The following is an 18,406-nucleotide window of genomic DNA, read 5'->3' on the forward strand; positions in this document are numbered from 1 at the left end:
AATTACTAAGATTACTGAAGGAAGAGTTACTGTTTAGTTTTCAGAAATTTTGGCTGTGGAACTGAAAAGTATGATTTTGTGTAGTGATTCACTTTTTCTTTTTAAATGGTCCTCAGTCTCATTTGGCTATATGCTTTTTTTTTGTTTTATAGCTGATGCCAGGCCAATTAGCATAATTTTTTTTTCTTATTTTGGATCTTCTATTTTATGAAGAAAATTCAGAAAATGTCTCCTTCATTAGACAGTCACAGTAAAAAGTTGGAAATGTGTTTGTGTTCAGTTTTTTGAAGTCACCTGAAAATGTCTTTATAAATGCAAAATATCATGTGGCCTAATGATTCTGAATTCAGGAAGTTCATAAAATTCTCTGAAGTACTTAACAATAGCCAACTAATTTCAGTTTTTAAAACAAATACTACATGAAGTATGGGAATGTTTGCTTGTTTAAAGGACAGTGTTGTTCAAACCAATGAATTTTTAATAGTGGAGAATTGCAGATCTTGATCTCTGTATCTAAGGGAAGTAGTGTGTGGTTTCGTTGGGTTTGACTGTGAGTTGGGTTTCTTGTGGGGTTTCTTTTGGTTTTTGTTCTTTGAGGTTACTTTTGGTAGTTTTCGTTGGTTTTGGGTTTGGTTTTAACTACTGCACAATATTATTCATTTTGGAATGGTAATTTTTTGTTTTCCCTGGAGTGGTGTTAGTTAAACTCCATGTTTACCCGTAAGAGGTGGATAACTTGAAACTAGTAAAGAGGGGTTGCTTGGTACTACAGACTTAGAATTGTTGTACCTACAGGATTTATATAGGCTTCTCTTTTCCCCTCCCTTTCTTCTGTTTCAGGTGAAATTGTGGTGAATGAAGTAAATTTTGTGAGAAAGTGCGTTGCAACAGACACGAGCCAGTATGATCTGTGGGGCAAGCTGGTTTGCACTAACTTCAAGATTTCCTTTATTACAGATGACCCAATGCCACTGCAGGTTGGTTATTGCTCACTTGGCTACATCATGAATGTGATAAGTGAAATTATTCACACAGTCTGTCTCATATCTGATATAAATGGATGCCTTCTAAGCAGGTTACAGGATGAGGTTGCACTGTCCTGTTCTGAATTTGTTGCTGTTCCATTCATTCATATCAGAACAAGAGCAAGAGAGTTGTACAGAAGTACAGCCAGCTCCCTTCACCTCCATGTATGGAGGCTTCTCCAGGAAGTGGTTTTGCAAAAGGCAGAGCAGGAATTATACACAGATGTATTCCTCCTCGAAGGAGCTGTTTGCAAATGTCCTTTAGACCAGACAAGTGTCAGATCAGCAAAGCTCTCTCCATGTGGTGTTTTATTGGTGTTACTGATGGAGGGCAGAATAACCATTAAATGAGAATTCATTGTGGATGAAACAACAGGAACAGGGGAGAAGAGCTCTTCTGCTTTGTCAAAGCAGAGCTCATGACATTCAAAGCCATGATCAGTGTTTGAACAGCACAGCATACAACACTAGAAATCCAAGTACTAGCTGTGTTATTTTCAGTAGACTTTGCACTTCCATCTGGGGCTTTTAAAGGAAATGTTCCATTAACTAAAGATGTTTATAGCTCTGAAAGTAGATAGATGTTTATTCAATAATGGTTAGGAAGTTTGACCAGAGCTACTTCAAAAGGTTAATTTTTGACACAAAGTAGTTGTCAAAATTTGTCTCTGAAAGTAGAATTAATATTTTTTTTCTTCCCATGCTTACAAAAGTAATAATAATTGGAGATTTCTTATATTCCATATATATATATAATACTTCAAATTGTATTGAATTTCTAAGAGTAATTTTTGATACTAATTCAGTAAATTCAGTGCAAATAAGGAGGCTATTTTGCATATTCCACTGGAGTTTCTAAACTGCTCAGTGTGCAGTTCAGCAGCTTCTAACCTCTAATTACCTGGGAAGAGGCAAGGGTAGTACCTGTCAGAAAAGCCTAGGCATGCCTGATTTTTATCATAGTTTCTTCAAAGTTGTGCTGTATATCTGGTTGCAAACTGCAGAACTGCAATTAATGGCTGTGAGTTCATGTGTTTCAGAAATTCCATTATAAAAACCTCCTCCTTGGTGAACACGATGTCCCACTCACATGCATCGAGCAGATTGTCACAGGTATGTCAAAAACAGCTGAGTATAATGACAGGCTTTATTCTTATTCAGTACCAAACTGTTTCCTGCCAGTTAAGTTCTGCAGAATTGTTGGCACTTGAGGTTTTATGTCATTAATCTTCCCTGATTTCAAGTATTTGGTTTATTTAAAATTAGGATAAAAGCTTCAAATGCTGAATAACTCTTGAGATGCCATGCCATGCAGGAGACTTAGTTGGGTCTTTTTATTATAGTCTTTATATTTGTAACTACCATACTGAATCAACAGGTATTGTAGGAGAGACACGTTCTAGCAGTACAGAATTTTGTTTGCAACGTTTTTACATTGAATCATCTGAATCTCTGCCACTGAAATACACTATATTGCAAAAATAGCTTATACAGTTAGACATAGATTTCTGACAAGACAAATGCTGTAGTTTTCAATCCCCTCTAATTCTTAGCAAGCTAATAGCTGGTGATCTCCAAAAATCTGCAAATGGCAGTCGACATCTTAATCATAAGAAACAAAATACCTCTTGTGGAGATCCAGGTTTTGATCTGTTGGGTTCCTTAGACTAAATTATTTGTTAAGTGTGTTTTTCATCTTGTAATTTAAAATTTCATAAAAATGGTAAGTTTTCAAATTTTGTTTTTGGCATGGGCTGTTAAACACTTAGTTTTCTGACTGTAGGTAATCTAAATTATTGGTTATAAGTTTTCAATGCCCAAAGTTGTTTGTAATCACTGTGAAAAGATTACTGTGTTTCTGAGGAAGAACATGATGAAGAAATACTATTGTTTTTTTTACAACAAAGAGGTGCTATTGACCTGTTACATTGTCTTGCACTGGCCCACATTTGTTACCCCTTTTCTAAAACATGAGATTTACCCTAATTTTAGTGAAACATAAGCTTTTACTAACAGGAATCAACAGATTTTCTACCTGAATCCAAGTGTGCCAATAAATAAAAACCTTCTGGCAGCAGCATTACTGTTGTCTGTTTGAGCCAATCTTGTGTTTCCTTACAGAACACAGTTGAATAACTTTCTCTTCTTTGCAGTGAATGACACCAAGAGGAAGCAGAAGGTCCTTGGTCCCAACCAAAAACTGAAATTTAACCCAACGGAATTAATAATTTATTGCAAAGACTTCCGTATTGTCAGATTTCGTTTTGATGAAGCAGGTCCTGAAAGTGCAAAAAAGGTATTATTATCTGGTTATAAATTTCTGCCTTGGCGCGGCCCCCAACACTGCCTTGTAGTCATTATAAGTAGCAATAGCTATGCTGATAAGAACATTTTATATTATTATGTTTTGATAGAGAAGTGGGGGGAAGAATTGCAGATTATTCACATTCAGTTACAGGAGAATATCTAGACATTTGGAGTCAAATCTATTAGGGGAAAATATTTATTGTGATGTATTAACTGTTCAGTATCATATAAGATAAACCAGTATTTCTTGTCATATCTGTTGTACTTTTAGAAGTTATTAATTTATTTAATAAATCTTTTTAAGGACTAAGTCAGAATGTTGCATTGCAGCTGTGCAACAGATGTTTGCATTTTTATGGAAAATGTTTCAAGCTTTGATATATTTTCTGAAAGTCATAAGCTTAATTTACCCGGAGGTTGAGTGTACTCCTTATGGATCTCCTTAATGGTGTCACACAGCTCTTGGAATCACCCCTTTGTCCAATGTACATGAACATTTTGTTAGCAAAGACTCGTCCGCCTGTCGGCAGGAGGAGTTCCTGGGCTCCGTGCCCGGGTGGCCGCAGCTCCGGGCGCAGCAGCGGGGCCCGGGTGAGCGGCGCCGGCCGGGAGCGCCCTGCTGCCGGTGCCCCGAGCCCCGCGGCACCGAGCCCGGCACTGCGGCGTTTCGTAAGGAGTGACCCGCTTTGCTCTCAGAGCTTAACAATCCCCCTTCTCAGCAGGATCAGGTCTGAGTTTAGCCCCATAAGTCCCAAGGACCATCTGCCCAGGCCTGAGTCTGTGTGCGGTTGCTGACCGAGAGCTGCTGAGCCGGCTCAGCCCCTTCACCCTCCTCGTCATGAACCACCCTGCTCTGGCCTTGCCCGTTCTGGCTGCCCCCTTGCCTGCTGCCTGTGCTGGTTGGAACCTTCCAAGTTTGGCACTCCTTTCGCAGTCATTCCCTTGCACAGCTTCTCCAAAATCCCCCTGGAGCAGCCATCTCCTGCAGTATCTTTACAGCAACTGTTTTTAATTGGCTGTCACAGCAAAAGAGAGTGATTAGCCCAGAGAAGAGAATAAACTCAGCATCTCATTAACATTCTCTGTGCTGCTTTTCTTATGCAAGAGCAAACAGTGAAACCATTTTATGAAGGCCTTTATGTTAGGTATTTATAATTACATGGTCTTAGGTGGTTTCTTCTGATAGGAAGAACAGCCAGGTCTAGAGAGCCAGAGCCTCTGTGGCTGTAGATTTGTGCTGGTGGTGACCAAAAGTGTAACAACTACCATTTTCAAATACCAGAATGTGCTCAGTGGAGAGGAAGAAAACTTGTATAAATATCAGCTGTGTGGTTACTGTTGCAGTTTCGATGCATCAGGTAGGTTACTGCAGCTTTGTGTGGGTGTAGCACCGAAGCACTTTTACTGAAGGGAGATCAGGTTCAGCTAATCTAATGTTTCCATAATAACATTCTTCTATTAGCATTAAAATATAAATGTATAGAACCATGAGATCCCTAGATGAGTTCTCCTGTATCAGGATTTTGCTTAAATTATTTTGGAATGCTGGTGAACACATCTGAGTGGTCTTACATGGCATATTGAATGGGGTTGTTTTGTTCTTTCTGACATTTAAATGGCATCTTGGCACCACCATATGGAAAGATTTTATCTGGCTTCTGTTTCTGCCCTTCAGGTAGTACATATTAGCAAGGTTGTCTTGGTGTTTAAAAACAGAAGACAGTGATCAGGCCTCCTTAAAGTTCTGAAGGGCCTCTTTAATCTATATTTACATCCAACTGTTTGTACGAGAAAATTTGGTAGGTGTCTACTTGGAAATAACTGTATGTGCATAACTTTTGTAGGGAAGACCAAGACTTAAAGTGTACCTGAGTTCTGATGTGAGGGGAAGCCTGCTCTTGGGCTGAGGGTGCATTGCTGTCTGACTGGGACAGTGCCATAGGAAAGGACGGACCATGGAATTGGGGTTCTGGATGGAGGGGCCTGCATGGCAATTCATGTTTCAAAATGAGCTTTAAATATATGGAAGAGTTAGAAGGACAACAGATGCTAACTTTATGCAGTTAAGGAATTTGTTTCAAGCATAGTTCCTTGCATGTACTGGAAATACTCAGCAGCAGCCAGTGACATAAATTGGTGTTGGCAAAGAGAGTGTAATCTGTTCCTAAGGAAGTGCCCCTGTTTGCTGAACAAGGGGCAATAACTAATTAAGCTGCCTTACTAGAATAGAGATTATTCCAAGTCTCTCTTTGAGGAGTCCAGAAAGATCTTCTTTCCAAGGATCTCTTTGGATGCTGTGAAAAGAAGGATCCAAGTTTGAAAGCAGGCTTCTGATGTGAACAAACTGCCAGACTTGACTACATGTAGACGCATGGGTACCATTGGCAGAACTTTCAGAGGTCTTTTTCTTTGCCTTTATGCAGAAACATTGTAAGAACACATTCATTTTTTTTCAGGTAAACTATTATAGAGACGCTTAAAAAGCAGTTCTGTTAGAAAAACAACCTCAGTACTTATTGCAGCCAATACATGCTAATAAAATACTGTCTCAGCATTAGTCAGCCAGGTAAATATTTTCTTCCTCATTTTTATTAGTGGATATTTGGGAAACAAGATTTAAGGAAAAATAGAAGGAATGGAAATTTGCACTCACTACTGTTTAGCAATTTAATTTTGTTTTGTCTCTAAAATAAAGCGATAGAGTCTCCAAAGGAAGGAAAGCCAGATGGGTGTGGGAGGAAGTGGAGGATGGGGAAGCAAGGGTAAGTAAGTTGGGGAAGTCTTAAGTTAGGCAGTGCAAAAAAAGAAGCATTTCACGTTCCTTGGAGGAAAAGAATTATTTTGTTCCAAAAATGACAGCAAACAGTTAAACTGAAAACTCGTGCTATTTTTTTAGGCACTGCAGTATTGGACATTAGACTGAGAAAATAAAATGTATGAAAAGGTGAGGCTGTAGGTCTTCTGAGCATTAGGTGATGGCCAGTGTGTTGCTTCACTGTGCATATAGATTTTGGGAGTGCCCTAGGCTGGCACACAGCCTGTGCCTTCATGAGTATATCTCAATTTTCTCATCCCTTTCTCTTCTGCAACACTCTTCTTCAGGAAGCTTTTTTGAATGAGAGTCATTTCAGAATCACATGCTCAATCAAAACAGAAGGAAAAATTTTTATCTCAAATCTTGTTTCCTGTCTAATCAAAAGTAGCTTTTCCTACGTCATAACACTTGGGATGGAGGGGAGCATTTTTTTCCCTAATTGTTATGAACAATAGTATGAAACTCGACAAACTGTCCTGACCCTTTCTAATGTGTTCCTCCTGCCTGCCCAACTCTATTACCTTGTTCTAATTGTTCATACAGATCACAAAATTGGTACTGTTTTAAGGCATTGGCAATGCACAAGATACTGTCTTTGAAGGGGATGAAGAAAACTTGTTTTAGAAGTGAACTTACAGAATCACAGGATCAGAATGGTTTGGCTTGGAAGGACCCTTAAAGCTCACCTCATTCCACCCCCCTGCCCTGGGCAGGGACATCTTCCACTACACCAGGTTTTTCAAAGCCCTGTCCTGGTCTTAAACACTTCAGGGATGGCACAGCCACTACTTCCCTGAGGAAAGGTTAAAGTTATTTTTAAAAATACAGATGAATTTTTAAAAATTTCCTCATGCTGGATGCTTATTTTCCCAATAGGTTTTTTAGCCTAGGAAAATGAACAAAACCTGTTTGTGGGACTTAAAGTAGTCCTGCTTGTCTGACTTTCTACCACAGGTGTCTGCTTGGGATAGGAATTGCAGTAGCAATGGAAAACAGTATCTTTCCAGAGCATTCATAAGCCAGGTAGCCTGGCTTAAGGAAGGAGGGAAAATCCAGGGCTATGCTAACTTAGCACATCTGAAATTATTTTCACAACTCTTCTGCAAGAGCATAAGCAATACTTTGAAACTCTTGCCCTTGGTAAAATTCCTGTTGAAGAGAAGGGTGTGCCCTGAAACTATCCTTTATTTTTCTCAGATAGGGGTTGAACAGGGGACACTGACATAGGGAAATGGCTTTTGTACTGTGAAATAGCTACAGCCATTGTGTTTATTGCTTTTAATAAATGAACTTTCCAACAAGCAGCCTATTCTCTTCTTATTTGTCTGAGCCTAAATATCTTTAGCTTTACACAATTGTAAATTGGCAAGAATACCAAACATTTTTGAGTTTGATATGAGAACGCTTCCTGTAAAACATGCTTGTCTTCCAATTTAGAGCGTTCTACTTATGGCCGTAATCTGCTGAGATCTGTGGAATGTGCTTGTCTTCTGAATCTCTGAGACAATAAAGCTATTATGGGGATTTAGTGAGGAATAAACAGAAAATTAGTATGTCTTTAGTACTTGCATAGTGTATCTATGAGTGGAATTTTTCCAAAATGTAAAAATAGAGTAGCAGGATAAATTCTATCACTTTTTAAAATAAGAGAAATTGATGTCCTGAACCTTTGGGTGGACTGTTTCACCCATGGTGTGAGTTACATTTATTCTGTGGAACACCCAGAGCGTTTTCCAGCTCTTGTTTTATTTAAAAGCACAACTATGGTCTCATTTTTTTGTGTAGAACTGGATCTGGATGGTTACTATCCTTCCCACCCACCCTCCTTCCCCCCCCAGTATTTTATCCCTCTTCTCACAGCACACACATACTCCCTTTTTCAAATGTGGCAAGCAAATGACAGGGATTTCAGCTGCTGCCTATTTAAAAATAGATTTTACTGTATTCCTGTTGTGTTATTTGGCAGCACAATGGAATTTTTTTTCTGCAGTTTGTCCTGAAGCCTTGAGAGTAGATTAGCATACTAAAAGGCTTTCAACTTTCACTCCATAAATGAAGATGAGGAGTAGCTCTGCTAGAATCAGTTACTGTAGTGGAAAGCTACATAGAAAAATGGAAGTCAAAATGTGCATATACACAGATTTATATAGCCAGAAGTAATGTGTTAGAAGTGGCCAAATATTGTTGAATATAGCTGGCTTCTTCTGCTTTGGTTCACACACTGAAATCACAAGATTCAGTAAAATGTACGTGGCTTCCAACTATGTCATTAAAATTTTTATCAAATCCTGGAAATGAGTTTGTAAGTGTTCATTAGCAAAGTCTGCTGTACTGTTTTCCAGGGACACTTGTACTGTTTGGGTGTTTTGAGGGGCTGTCACCCCTGGAGTGTTCTGTCCTCTATTTTCCTTTGCAGTTTCATTGTGGAACAGAAAGAGTGGGGAGAGCAGTTAAAGAAACTGTTGTACTAAGACTCAACTGGAATTTTTTTGTTGAATGTTTGTGAAACAACATTTTCAGCTCAAGTTAGTCTACTGTCATTACTGGTTTTATAAATAATGAGGACTGTCTCCATTAAAAGTCAAAGTATATAAAAAACATAGTAAAGGTTCTATAACCAGGAATGTTGCATACAAACAAACAAACAAAAAAAAATACAGCAACTTTCTCTAGGCAGATCTCAGCATAACTGAGCTCTTGAGCTTTGTTCTGTTGCCCAGTGCTGTCAGCACTGGCAGTTCTTCAGTTCTGTGGTGCAAATCTTTCTGTTATGCCTATCACAATAAAGATACTTTCCTTCATAAAAATAAAACAATTTATTGGATGCACAGGATTTTTTTTTCAAAAAGAATATTAAAAACTGCTAAATTCTGAATAAATTTTGTAAATGTTTTTCTAAATATGAAGAGTTGGGAAAATAGAAAAAAAAATTAGGTTATAAGAATTTGGACTTAGTCCCTGGTTAAAAGGTAACATTTAGTAAAATGCAGAAGCAAATACTGAGGGAAGAGGACAAAGTTAAAAACTCCATTCATGTCCTGAAATTCACATAGAGATTGGTGCTGAAATTTGAAGCACCAATCTCTGTGTGATACTTTTTTCCTTCCTGAATTTGATTCTTCTAGACATTAGGTGTTTTGTCAAATCTTTTGTATTTATTAGAGAATATCTACATTCAAAGAGACAGAGACTAGAAATGCTTGATGAAATTTTAAGTCTAGGATCTAATCCTAAATCATGTGCTGCACTCTTACAATTTTAAGAATCTTAGGGAAAGAACCAATAAGATTTTTTTCAAGAAAGTCACACGTGAAAAACCTCCTGCCCCACCTGACAACTTTGTAGCCAAAATATCTGTCAAATGCTGTTAAATACTGATGCCAGATTTTAGTTCAGGACATGCCTGAACTGTTAGTTGTTCAAAATTGTCCTGGTAAAATTCCATTATGTTGTTTCTGTGTCTTTCCCCTCTTCCCTAAGCACTGATTGCTGGCTGCTGTCAGAACAGTGCTAGGTTGGACCTTTTGAGCTGACCCTGCATGCTCTTAGGTTCTTCTGCTGGACTGATAAGTAGTACTCCTTTCATTAAAGAAAATATGAAAAGACTGATTTTTAATTTTTTCACAGCTCTGCATATTTGACATTCTTACAATTAAAGGCAATAATTTTTTGTCTATATAGATCTATAAATAACAGTAATAAATGTCTCTTTCCTAGGTGTGCCTTGCAATAGCTCATTATTCTCAGCCAACGGATCTTCAGCTTCTCTTTGCATTTGAGTATGTTGGAGAAATATATCATAATCCAGGTAAGGATGAAAGTACTTGAACTGTGCTTTTTTTCCTGTTTTGTAATACGTATTTTTAGTAAGACTTCTGTCCAGAAGCAGTGGCAAAAAGCATTTGAGGCTTTCTCCAAGGGTAACAAAATCGGCTTGTTCTGCACCCAGCATCTTACTTGTGGCTATAAGTCATTCATTGGGGTAGACATTAATGACCAAAATCCAAAGAAATGTCTTTCCTGTCTGAAACAAAGCCAAACTGTGCCAGTATGAATACTCCTGTTTCTCAGTTCACACTTCCATCCTCCTGTTGTATGTCTCTGTTGGTACTCTGGGTACCCAGTGAATGTCCCATCAGGCAGGCTCACTCACCTGCCCTTCTTTTGGGAATAAGTTTCTCTTCTGGTGGTATTGCAGGAGGATTTGTGCAACTTGGGACTCCATACCTTCTTTCCTAGAGGCTTACTAGGCAGTTCTTACCACTCAAAACCTCCACCACCCCTGCTGAGTTGGAGCACACCCTCTCTGCTCAAGGCCAATCTCCAACTGAACCTTGTCAGTTAGGTAAGCCTGCAAAGATGCCTTTGGAACGCGATTTCTAGCGTGATGCTGTGCGGTCACTGCTGAGTGTTCCCCAGCCCAGCCACAGCTGAGAGCCAGCAGTTGTAGGGTGAAAGCCTCCCCACAGAGCGTGCTGCTGCTGCAGAGCTGTGTACTGAGATCTGAACTCAGCAGCTGGCACTAGAAACCACTGATCTGCCTGTTACAAAACATGAACCTTATGGAATTACGAGATCAGGCCTTCAAATTTGGAAAACAATGGATGGTTTTCATCCAGGTGCGCCTATGACTGCCCTGTGCATGCACAAGAATTAGTGTGCATGTGATTATGTTGCACACACAATTACACATGGAATTTCTTACCTCATAAAGCTTGGGCAATGATTAAGGTCCATGTATTTTCATGTTACAAAGTACTAGGGAGGAAGCCAATTTTCAGATAAAATTGCAATAAAATGTTAGGCTATTACAGAGTTGCCTTTACTCTCTCTTTAAAATACCATTTGCTATATGGAGAAATACCTAGTGGAAGAATTACATAAGGTGGGTAAAAATGTTCCTCTGGAGCAGCAGACCAGAATGGCAAAGGAGAGTTGTTCTGCTGCAGTTCCTAAGAGAATATGAAATTCTTTTGGGTGGTGTTGGGGTGTTCTTGTTGTTGTCAACCCTGGTGTTTGTCCCATAGATATCTGGCTTTGCTCTTGCAATTCCAGTGCTGTTTAATGACTCTCTCTCCCTGCTACTCTCAGTAAAGTAAAAGGTGAAATGCTGTCTTTGTGCTTCCTGGGGAACATAAACAGCCTGCATTTTTCTGGTGTATGTGTACATTGTTCTTTTCCCCAGGCTATATTTGATAGTTACATATCCTGCCATTAAACAGAAAAATTGACCTTTTTTTTGTAATTATTGTATCTCTTTGTTTACCATCTTTGAAGAACTACTTCAGTCTGATTTTAGTCCTGTTTTCTTCTGAAAATCCTAAGTAGTCAAAGTGTCAGTGCAAGAATGAAGTTGATAGATACAGAAAGCACAAATCACACAGGTTATGGGATGTCAGAAGAGCTGTGACACTGTCGTGTTTCCTTTGGGCAGGCTCTTGCTGAGGCTCAGAGCTTTCATGGGGGCGGTAACAGGCCTCAATTTCAGTTTATTCTATTTCCATCTAAAAATGTACTTCAAGTGTCAAAAACCAAAATGTAATTTCTTTTTGACACAGCTGACTGTCCCCTTGGCATCTAAAGAATGACCAGCAAAGGAGATCCTTCTGTATAATAACAGCCTCTCTAAGCTCCTGGTCCCTAAACATAAAATGACAGGCATTCTTTTTGTGTGGATATAAATCTATATAGAAACCCCAATATTTTAACATGGCCTTCCATTTCTTTTATTTGCTGTTAATACAGCAGTCACTTAAATTTTCTGAAATTATATAAGTTTTATTTTGCTTTCTTGACATAGTTGCTATTAATGGGTAGACAATAAAGGGTTCATGTTTTTAAAATGTTGCAAACTTTGGCATATTGAAGAAAGAAAGCCTGTGACTGAAGATAACTTTTATTCATGAGTATGAGTTTGCTTTGGCTTCTGTCAAGCAGCACAGCAGGCAAGTTTTATGTTGCTTTTCAAATGAAATTGCAGGGAAAAAATACATTGACATCTTCATGTATCATCAAGCTACCATTAAATCACTGCTTTCTTGTAATACAATAGTAGGTAGTATAGATAATACTAGTCCTGTTGCTAATGGCTTATTTTTGTAATTAGGAAGGTGAAGAGTTTGATTTTTATTTCTTTTTTTTAATGGGCATTGATGACTTTCCTTTTCCTAGCAAAGAAGGTGAATGGCATAGACCCAGGAGGTGGTGGCGGTGGCATCAGCAGTGCCAGTGGTCAGCAGACCCCTTTGTTTGAAACTTACTCGGATTGGGATAGAGAAATCAAAAGGACAGGTGCATCTGAGTGGAGAGTGTGCTCAGTCAATGAAGGTTATATGATCTCCACTTGGTAAGTGGCTCTTGGGACACCAGCAGGAGGGAATTGGGCTGTCTTGTCCTGTGTGTCCCACAGCCTCTGTCACACCCACCTGTGCACTGCACCTCTTAATTGTGCTGCTCTCTGGAGAGGCCCCCAGAGGAAAGATGCTGCAGGTCTTGTCCCTGAAGGAAATGTCATGTCCCCAAAGGAAATGTCTTATCCTTAAAGGAAATGTCTTGTTTTGGCATCCATTGCTTTGGTGCTTCTGTAATTCCATATGGGCCGTGCAGTTTCTCACTGGCATCTTTGGGGCTGTGCTGTTCTCACACGGGGCAGTGGGAGCCACACCCAGGGACTGCTCTGGGACAGCCTCACTGAGCTGGTGACACAGCCCTGCAGCAAGACGGGAGATGGTAAAAAACACAGGAAAAGGTAACCTTTTTTATCATGTTTTTTTTTTTTTTCAAAAGCCTTCCAGAATATTTTGTGGTTCCGTCTTCCTTAGCAGATCAAGACCTGAAGCTGTACTCCTACTCCTTCATCGGGAGGCGAATGCCAGTAAGTGTCCTCTTTGTTCTGGTACTGCTCCTGGTCATTGCACAGTACTCAACTTACTCAATTAACAGAGTTCTGTGCATAACATTAAAGAAAAAATTTGTACAGAATAGCTCTAACCTGCACAATTTTGTTGTTTCTTGTGTTTTTCCCCCATGTTAGTTATGGTCCTGGAATCACCCAAACGGGAGCGCCCTTGTGAGAATGGCCAACATTAAAGATGTGTTGCAGCAGCGAAGAATTGATCAAAGGTAAATGATTCAGTGTCACTCTTCAGAGGGTCAGGGTAACACAGTGGGGACTGTGACACAGCACTGGGTGGCAATAGAGGTGACCCTGTGTGACTCCACAGTGTTGTAGTGTGTGAACTTTGGAGAGATTGTTCTCTGGTTCTGGTTCAGGCACAATTTTTATTCAAGGCCATTCCATTTTCATATACTGAGTAACTTTACAGGTTTTAAGGTATGTTTATTTATTAGGGGGCTAATCATTCAGAAGACAGAATTTATTGATAAAAGGATCAGATTTACTAGCTTACATTGGTGGAGATTTTCTTACCTCCTTCAACAAGACATTAAAACAAACCGTTCATTTGTGGTGTTGGGAAATACAATTCAATAGAATTGGTATCATAATGCATGTGATATTTCTGTGAAATATTTGTCATACACTGTCCTTAATGAAAGACTGAAGGCATTTGATGCCTTGTGTAGGTAGTTTACAAGCTTAGTGAGTTTTGTTTTTTGGTTTAATTTGTAGTGTGATTTTTTTTTGTAACACACCTGCATTGTGTGTTAGGCTGGAGCTCTGTGTTTTAGTTGAAACCCTGTCAGATTTCCTGACTTCATAAGCTTTAAATATGTTCTCTTCATTTAACTTAGGTAAGTCTTACTAAAAATGATGGAAAACCAAAAACTGAATAGAGTTATTTAAGTGTCAGTCAGCATCAGATTTCATTTCTCAAATGTGATGTTTTAATGATCCATTAAAACATTTCCATTTTTTATGTTCAGTAATTAGCAGACACCAAAAATGTTTGAGTCAGTAGCTTTATGGCAGGAGCAATGTATCTCCTGAATATGACCCAGTAAATTTTTTTTCAAATGAGGTGCATCTTTTATGTGGGTTTGATTGTTTGCAGTTAGACAGTGTCAGGTTTCTTGAAAGACTATTTCTTTTTTCTCCAACAATAAACCTGCTGATTCTTCTCCTGCAGGATTTGTAATGCCATAACTCGAAGCCATCCCCTGAGAAGTGATGTTTACAAATCTGACCTGGACAAGTGTCTCCCCAACATCCAGGAAATCCAGGCTGCACACAACAAACTCAAGCAGCTCTGTGTCGATGGTATGCTGAGCTTTCCTTCTTCTGTGGGGGTTGTTTTCCTGTCATGCAGTGAATTCCAATCAGCCTGGCTGACAGGGACTGTTACTGGAAGTTGTTCTGCAATGTAATTACTGTCCCTGTTGCAGACCCTTTTGATGAAACTGAAGAGAAGTGGCTGTCCTCACTGGAAAACACTCGCTGGTTAGAGTACATTAGGTTGGTACCATTAATAAAATGATGTTCAATGGAATGTGCAAAAATGAGCAGTGCATCATTTGAAGGATTCTTTGTTTTAATATGTAAGTTAGGTAAATACAGATAACCCAAATCTTTTTCTTGTAGAATGTGAATTTCTGTTAACTGTTAAATCACTTTCTTTTCCTGTCTAGAGTCTTTCTTAAGCATTCTGCTGAGCTTGTCTACATGATGGAGTGTAAGCACGTTTCTGTAGTTCTACAAGGTAATAGAACACAAAGCATGCTGTAATTAATTTCATTACTGTGATAATGTAGACAAACAGATTTAGATAAAATTAACTGTAATCTTTATACATAAGCCACATGCATTCTGAAGATCTCAGGCATTTGGGGAACTAGAAGGGAAAATAATTTTGTCATGTGGTATAGTCCTTAGCTTCAAAGGAATATTTTGCTTTGAGTCTTTGTGGGTTTTATTCTGATAATGATGATAGAATCAAAACCTTAGTGTGAACCTTTGTACTGTGTTAATTTGGCTCATAGTCCCTGCACAAGCAGTATCAGTTTAATTCAGAGGTTCTGCAGACAAAGGTATTTCATTCAGTGCCCACACCTTGTGTCTGTGCAAATAGGTATTTCAGAGAAGACAGTGAAAAACTTGCTCATATCTGTAATTTCTGTAGTTTTTACAAGACCTGTTCAGCTGGTATATCCACTGTCCACATGTAATGGCCTTCCAAAAATTGCTTCAGGGTGGAAAAATGTTGAAAATTTCTAGCAGCGTGAACATTCTCTTCCTCAGCACACCTTGCTTTAAGTACTAGGCAGCTGGGTGTGTATTTGTTCTTGATGAATGCACTGCTGTGCTGGATACTGCAGGAACCCTTTCTCTATAGTATGAATCTCAGTTTAAAAAAAGAGAATTGTGATTTTCTTCTAGTTTTTTTTTTTAATTATGAGAATAATTAAAACAGCTAAAAGTATATTTTAAAGGAAATTCTAAGAAAAACATGAGAAATCTAGTTGCAACTTTTTGTTATTTGAAATCTAATTCTGTACATGTGCATTTGCCTTATGTATTCTGTACTTTCTGTATGTTACTTGCAGAGGAGGAGGGACGGGACCTGAGCTGTCTTGCTGCTTCTCTCATTCAAGTCATGCTGGATCCCTATTTTCGAACAATTGTTGGATTTCAAAGCCTAATACAGAAGGAATGGGTCATGGCAGGATATCAATTTTTAGATAGGTGTAACCACTTAAAGAGATCTGACAAAGAGGTAAAAATTAATTGTATTTGTATGTGATCACAGTATCTGCTTGATATCATCCTGAACATGTATTTGTACAGAAATATAAAAGTAAAAATATGTTTTAATGCTTTCAAATATCATTATATAACAGTATCAGAGGAAGTAAGCATTTTTCCAGGGTAGAGATGTTTTTTCTTTACCCTCTGTAGCCGTGTGAAAATCAGCAAAATACCAGGTGCAATCCAATGAGTTTTGATGTTGCTTCATGGTTATACATGAATGCATCTCACTGCTACAAACACTAGCACAGTCACGTTTCAAACTGAAACCAAAGGAGGTGAGGAGTGGGGTTGGAGGGGGTAGCTCTGCTGTGTGCTTTACCAGTCCCTGTTTCCGTGGCTGGGGTGTTACTCCCAGCAGTGCTTTCAGAGCAGGCAGCTGCTGCAGAAGCCCTGCAGCTGCACGAGCTGCCAGGGCTGCCAGGAGGGGAGCACAGGGCTCGGCTTCCAGTGCTGCCAGCTCTTGTTTGGCCTCTTCCTGGCAAAGGAGGGGCTGCTAACTGCAGGTGGAAGCATGGAGGACCCAGGTTAGGAACATTTTTCAGGGACAGTGCCCAGAGTCACAGAATAGGAACATCCCCAGATAAACTGAGGACACTGAGCACCAAGTGGAGAAAATGCATAAAGGGATAAAGAAATGAGATAGCCAAGAGGGAAATAATGAAAAGCAGCTATTTTGGCCCTAGGAAAGGATATATTGAAGAGTGAAAATGGGAAGGGGAAAATATTTCTAAAGCTTTACATAAATGATGGTTTATACTTTTGCAATTCATGGGCTGCTATGGAAAAGAAATAAAAAATGTAGTGAGAAATTAGCATGGCTGAATCATAAGCTCTCCAGTAATTTCAAACAAGGAAGAAAATACACTGTAAAAACAAGGCCAAGTGGCAAGGAAGGCTCATACAAGCACTAATTTGGAAATTATGAGGGACATATAGATGGCAGAAAAGATTTTTACAGCTGCATGAGTATAAGGGGAGCCCAGGAAAGAAGTTTTTACACAGAAGGAAAAGCTATGCAAAGGTAGTGCTGAGAAAGAAGTGGCTAAACAGGAATATAGAGTGTCACAACTGCATAGAATCATGAGATATGCAAGACTAAATAGCTTACCCTATAGTTGCGTAATGTACCAATGGTACAACCAAAAACCAAAACTGCAAAGAAATGGGTATGATTTGGGAAAAGCTTATATTAAATCTGATAATTCCTTGTTTCTTTTCCCAGTCTCCTTTGTTCTTGATGTTCCTTGACTGCGTTTGGCAGCTGCTGGAACAATACCCAGCAGCCTTCGAGTTCTCGGAGGTGTACCTGACCGTCCTGTACGACAGCGCCCGCATCTCCTTGTTCGGCACCTTCCTCTTCAACTGCCCTCACCAGCGAGTCAAGGAAAGCACTGTGAGTAGGAGGGGCTGCCCCTGCTTGTCCAGCAGGAGACTGCAGCCTGCCCCTGGAAATAACAGCATCCCAGTTAAATGCTTCCTATGTGTCCTTCCAATTGTCATACTCTGTTTGGGCCAAAACACTCAGGTCCCCAGGTGAATACAGTCATAATGACTTTCAGGTGATCTGTGCAGAGACAGTGACTAACTATTCAAGAAGAAAGTCTATTTAATTTATTTGGGGTTTTTTTGCCTAGGAAAATGTTGCAGCTCTACATTGTTATTTGTATTCCTCTAGGAAGCAAATCTGTATCTGGAATTCAGAAAGTAGAATGACAGGCAATAAATAGAATTTCACGCTTCAGGCGAACTTTGAAATCTCTTGATATAATTGTTAAATAGTTGAAAAAATTGAAGATGCTGCATAAAGTTCCAACAGTAATGCACAATGGAGGCATTTAGAAAACTGAACACTTAAATTTGAAAACAAGCTTATAAGAACTGTGTGTAGAAAACATTTGATGGCTGATAAAAGTGAAACTTACTTATTTCATTAAATATTTTCCCTTTAAAGTAATAGGTAGCAACTTTACAAAGAAGTAGAACATTGAGGGATTATTGGTGAATTCTCTAGATGCCAGTCTGGGGGTTAAGAGTAAGCCAACAAACAATGTGGTAGAATGGAAAAGTAACTGCACAAATGCAGAGCAACTGCTTTTTTTAGCTGTCTTGCTGCTCTGTTGTGCTGCCCTGCTCCTCTTTGCCTGATAGTTACATGCTGGTTTTAAGATTCACGAAGAAGCCAATTTTCTTTGATTTTCATCTGCCTGAATGTTAACTTCTTGCAGGAATTTGCTATAAGCAAAAACATCCAGCTGGGTGATGAGAAAGGCCTCAGGTTTCCGTGTGTTTGGGACTGGTCTCTTCAGTTCACGAGCCGGGACCGGCTGCTGTTCCACAACCCGCTGTACATCGGGAAGAGCGCGCCCAGCGTGCACAACGGGGCCCTGCGGTCCTTCAAGCGCTCCAAGGTAACTGGGGGGCTGTGCCTGGGGCTGAGGCTGTGCTCACACTCGGGGATCGCGCTGGGGAGGCTGCAGGTGCCCTTGCATTAGCAGTAGGAGCCTTTGTTGTCTTGGCTTCCTAAAGGAATTATTTTCTGTAGAAGTAGCAATG

The 18,406-nt window shown here is 39.4% G+C and overlaps 1 protein-coding gene across 2 annotated transcripts in view; it reads left to right on the forward strand.

The window, feature by feature from the left end:
* MTMR10 (myotubularin related protein 10) overlaps positions 1–18,406 on the forward strand; it is a 35,565-nt gene that overhangs the window by 12,570 nt on the left and 4,589 nt on the right. For both annotated transcript variants that reach the window (XM_021554261.3, XM_085588674.1), the window contains 13 exons: positions 841–977; positions 2,066–2,138; positions 3,179–3,321; positions 9,865–9,955; positions 12,319–12,493; positions 12,934–13,021; positions 13,181–13,269; positions 14,235–14,365; positions 14,491–14,560; positions 14,734–14,804; positions 15,649–15,818; positions 17,076–17,246; positions 18,079–18,261. In XM_021554261.3, the coding sequence (XP_021409936.1) occupies positions 841–977; positions 2,066–2,138; positions 3,179–3,321; positions 9,865–9,955; positions 12,319–12,493; positions 12,934–13,021; positions 13,181–13,269; positions 14,235–14,365; positions 14,491–14,560; positions 14,734–14,804; positions 15,649–15,818; positions 17,076–17,246; positions 18,079–18,261 (1,592 nt within the window). The remainder of the gene's footprint in view (positions 1–840; positions 978–2,065; positions 2,139–3,178; positions 3,322–9,864; positions 9,956–12,318; positions 12,494–12,933; positions 13,022–13,180; positions 13,270–14,234; positions 14,366–14,490; positions 14,561–14,733; positions 14,805–15,648; positions 15,819–17,075; positions 17,247–18,078; positions 18,262–18,406) is intronic.

This window comes from Lonchura striata, chromosome 10, assembly GCF_050655825.1.
Source record: "Lonchura striata isolate lonStrDom1 chromosome 10, ASM5065582v1, whole genome shotgun sequence".
Classification (NCBI taxonomy): domain Eukaryota; kingdom Metazoa; phylum Chordata; class Aves; order Passeriformes; family Estrildidae; genus Lonchura; species Lonchura striata.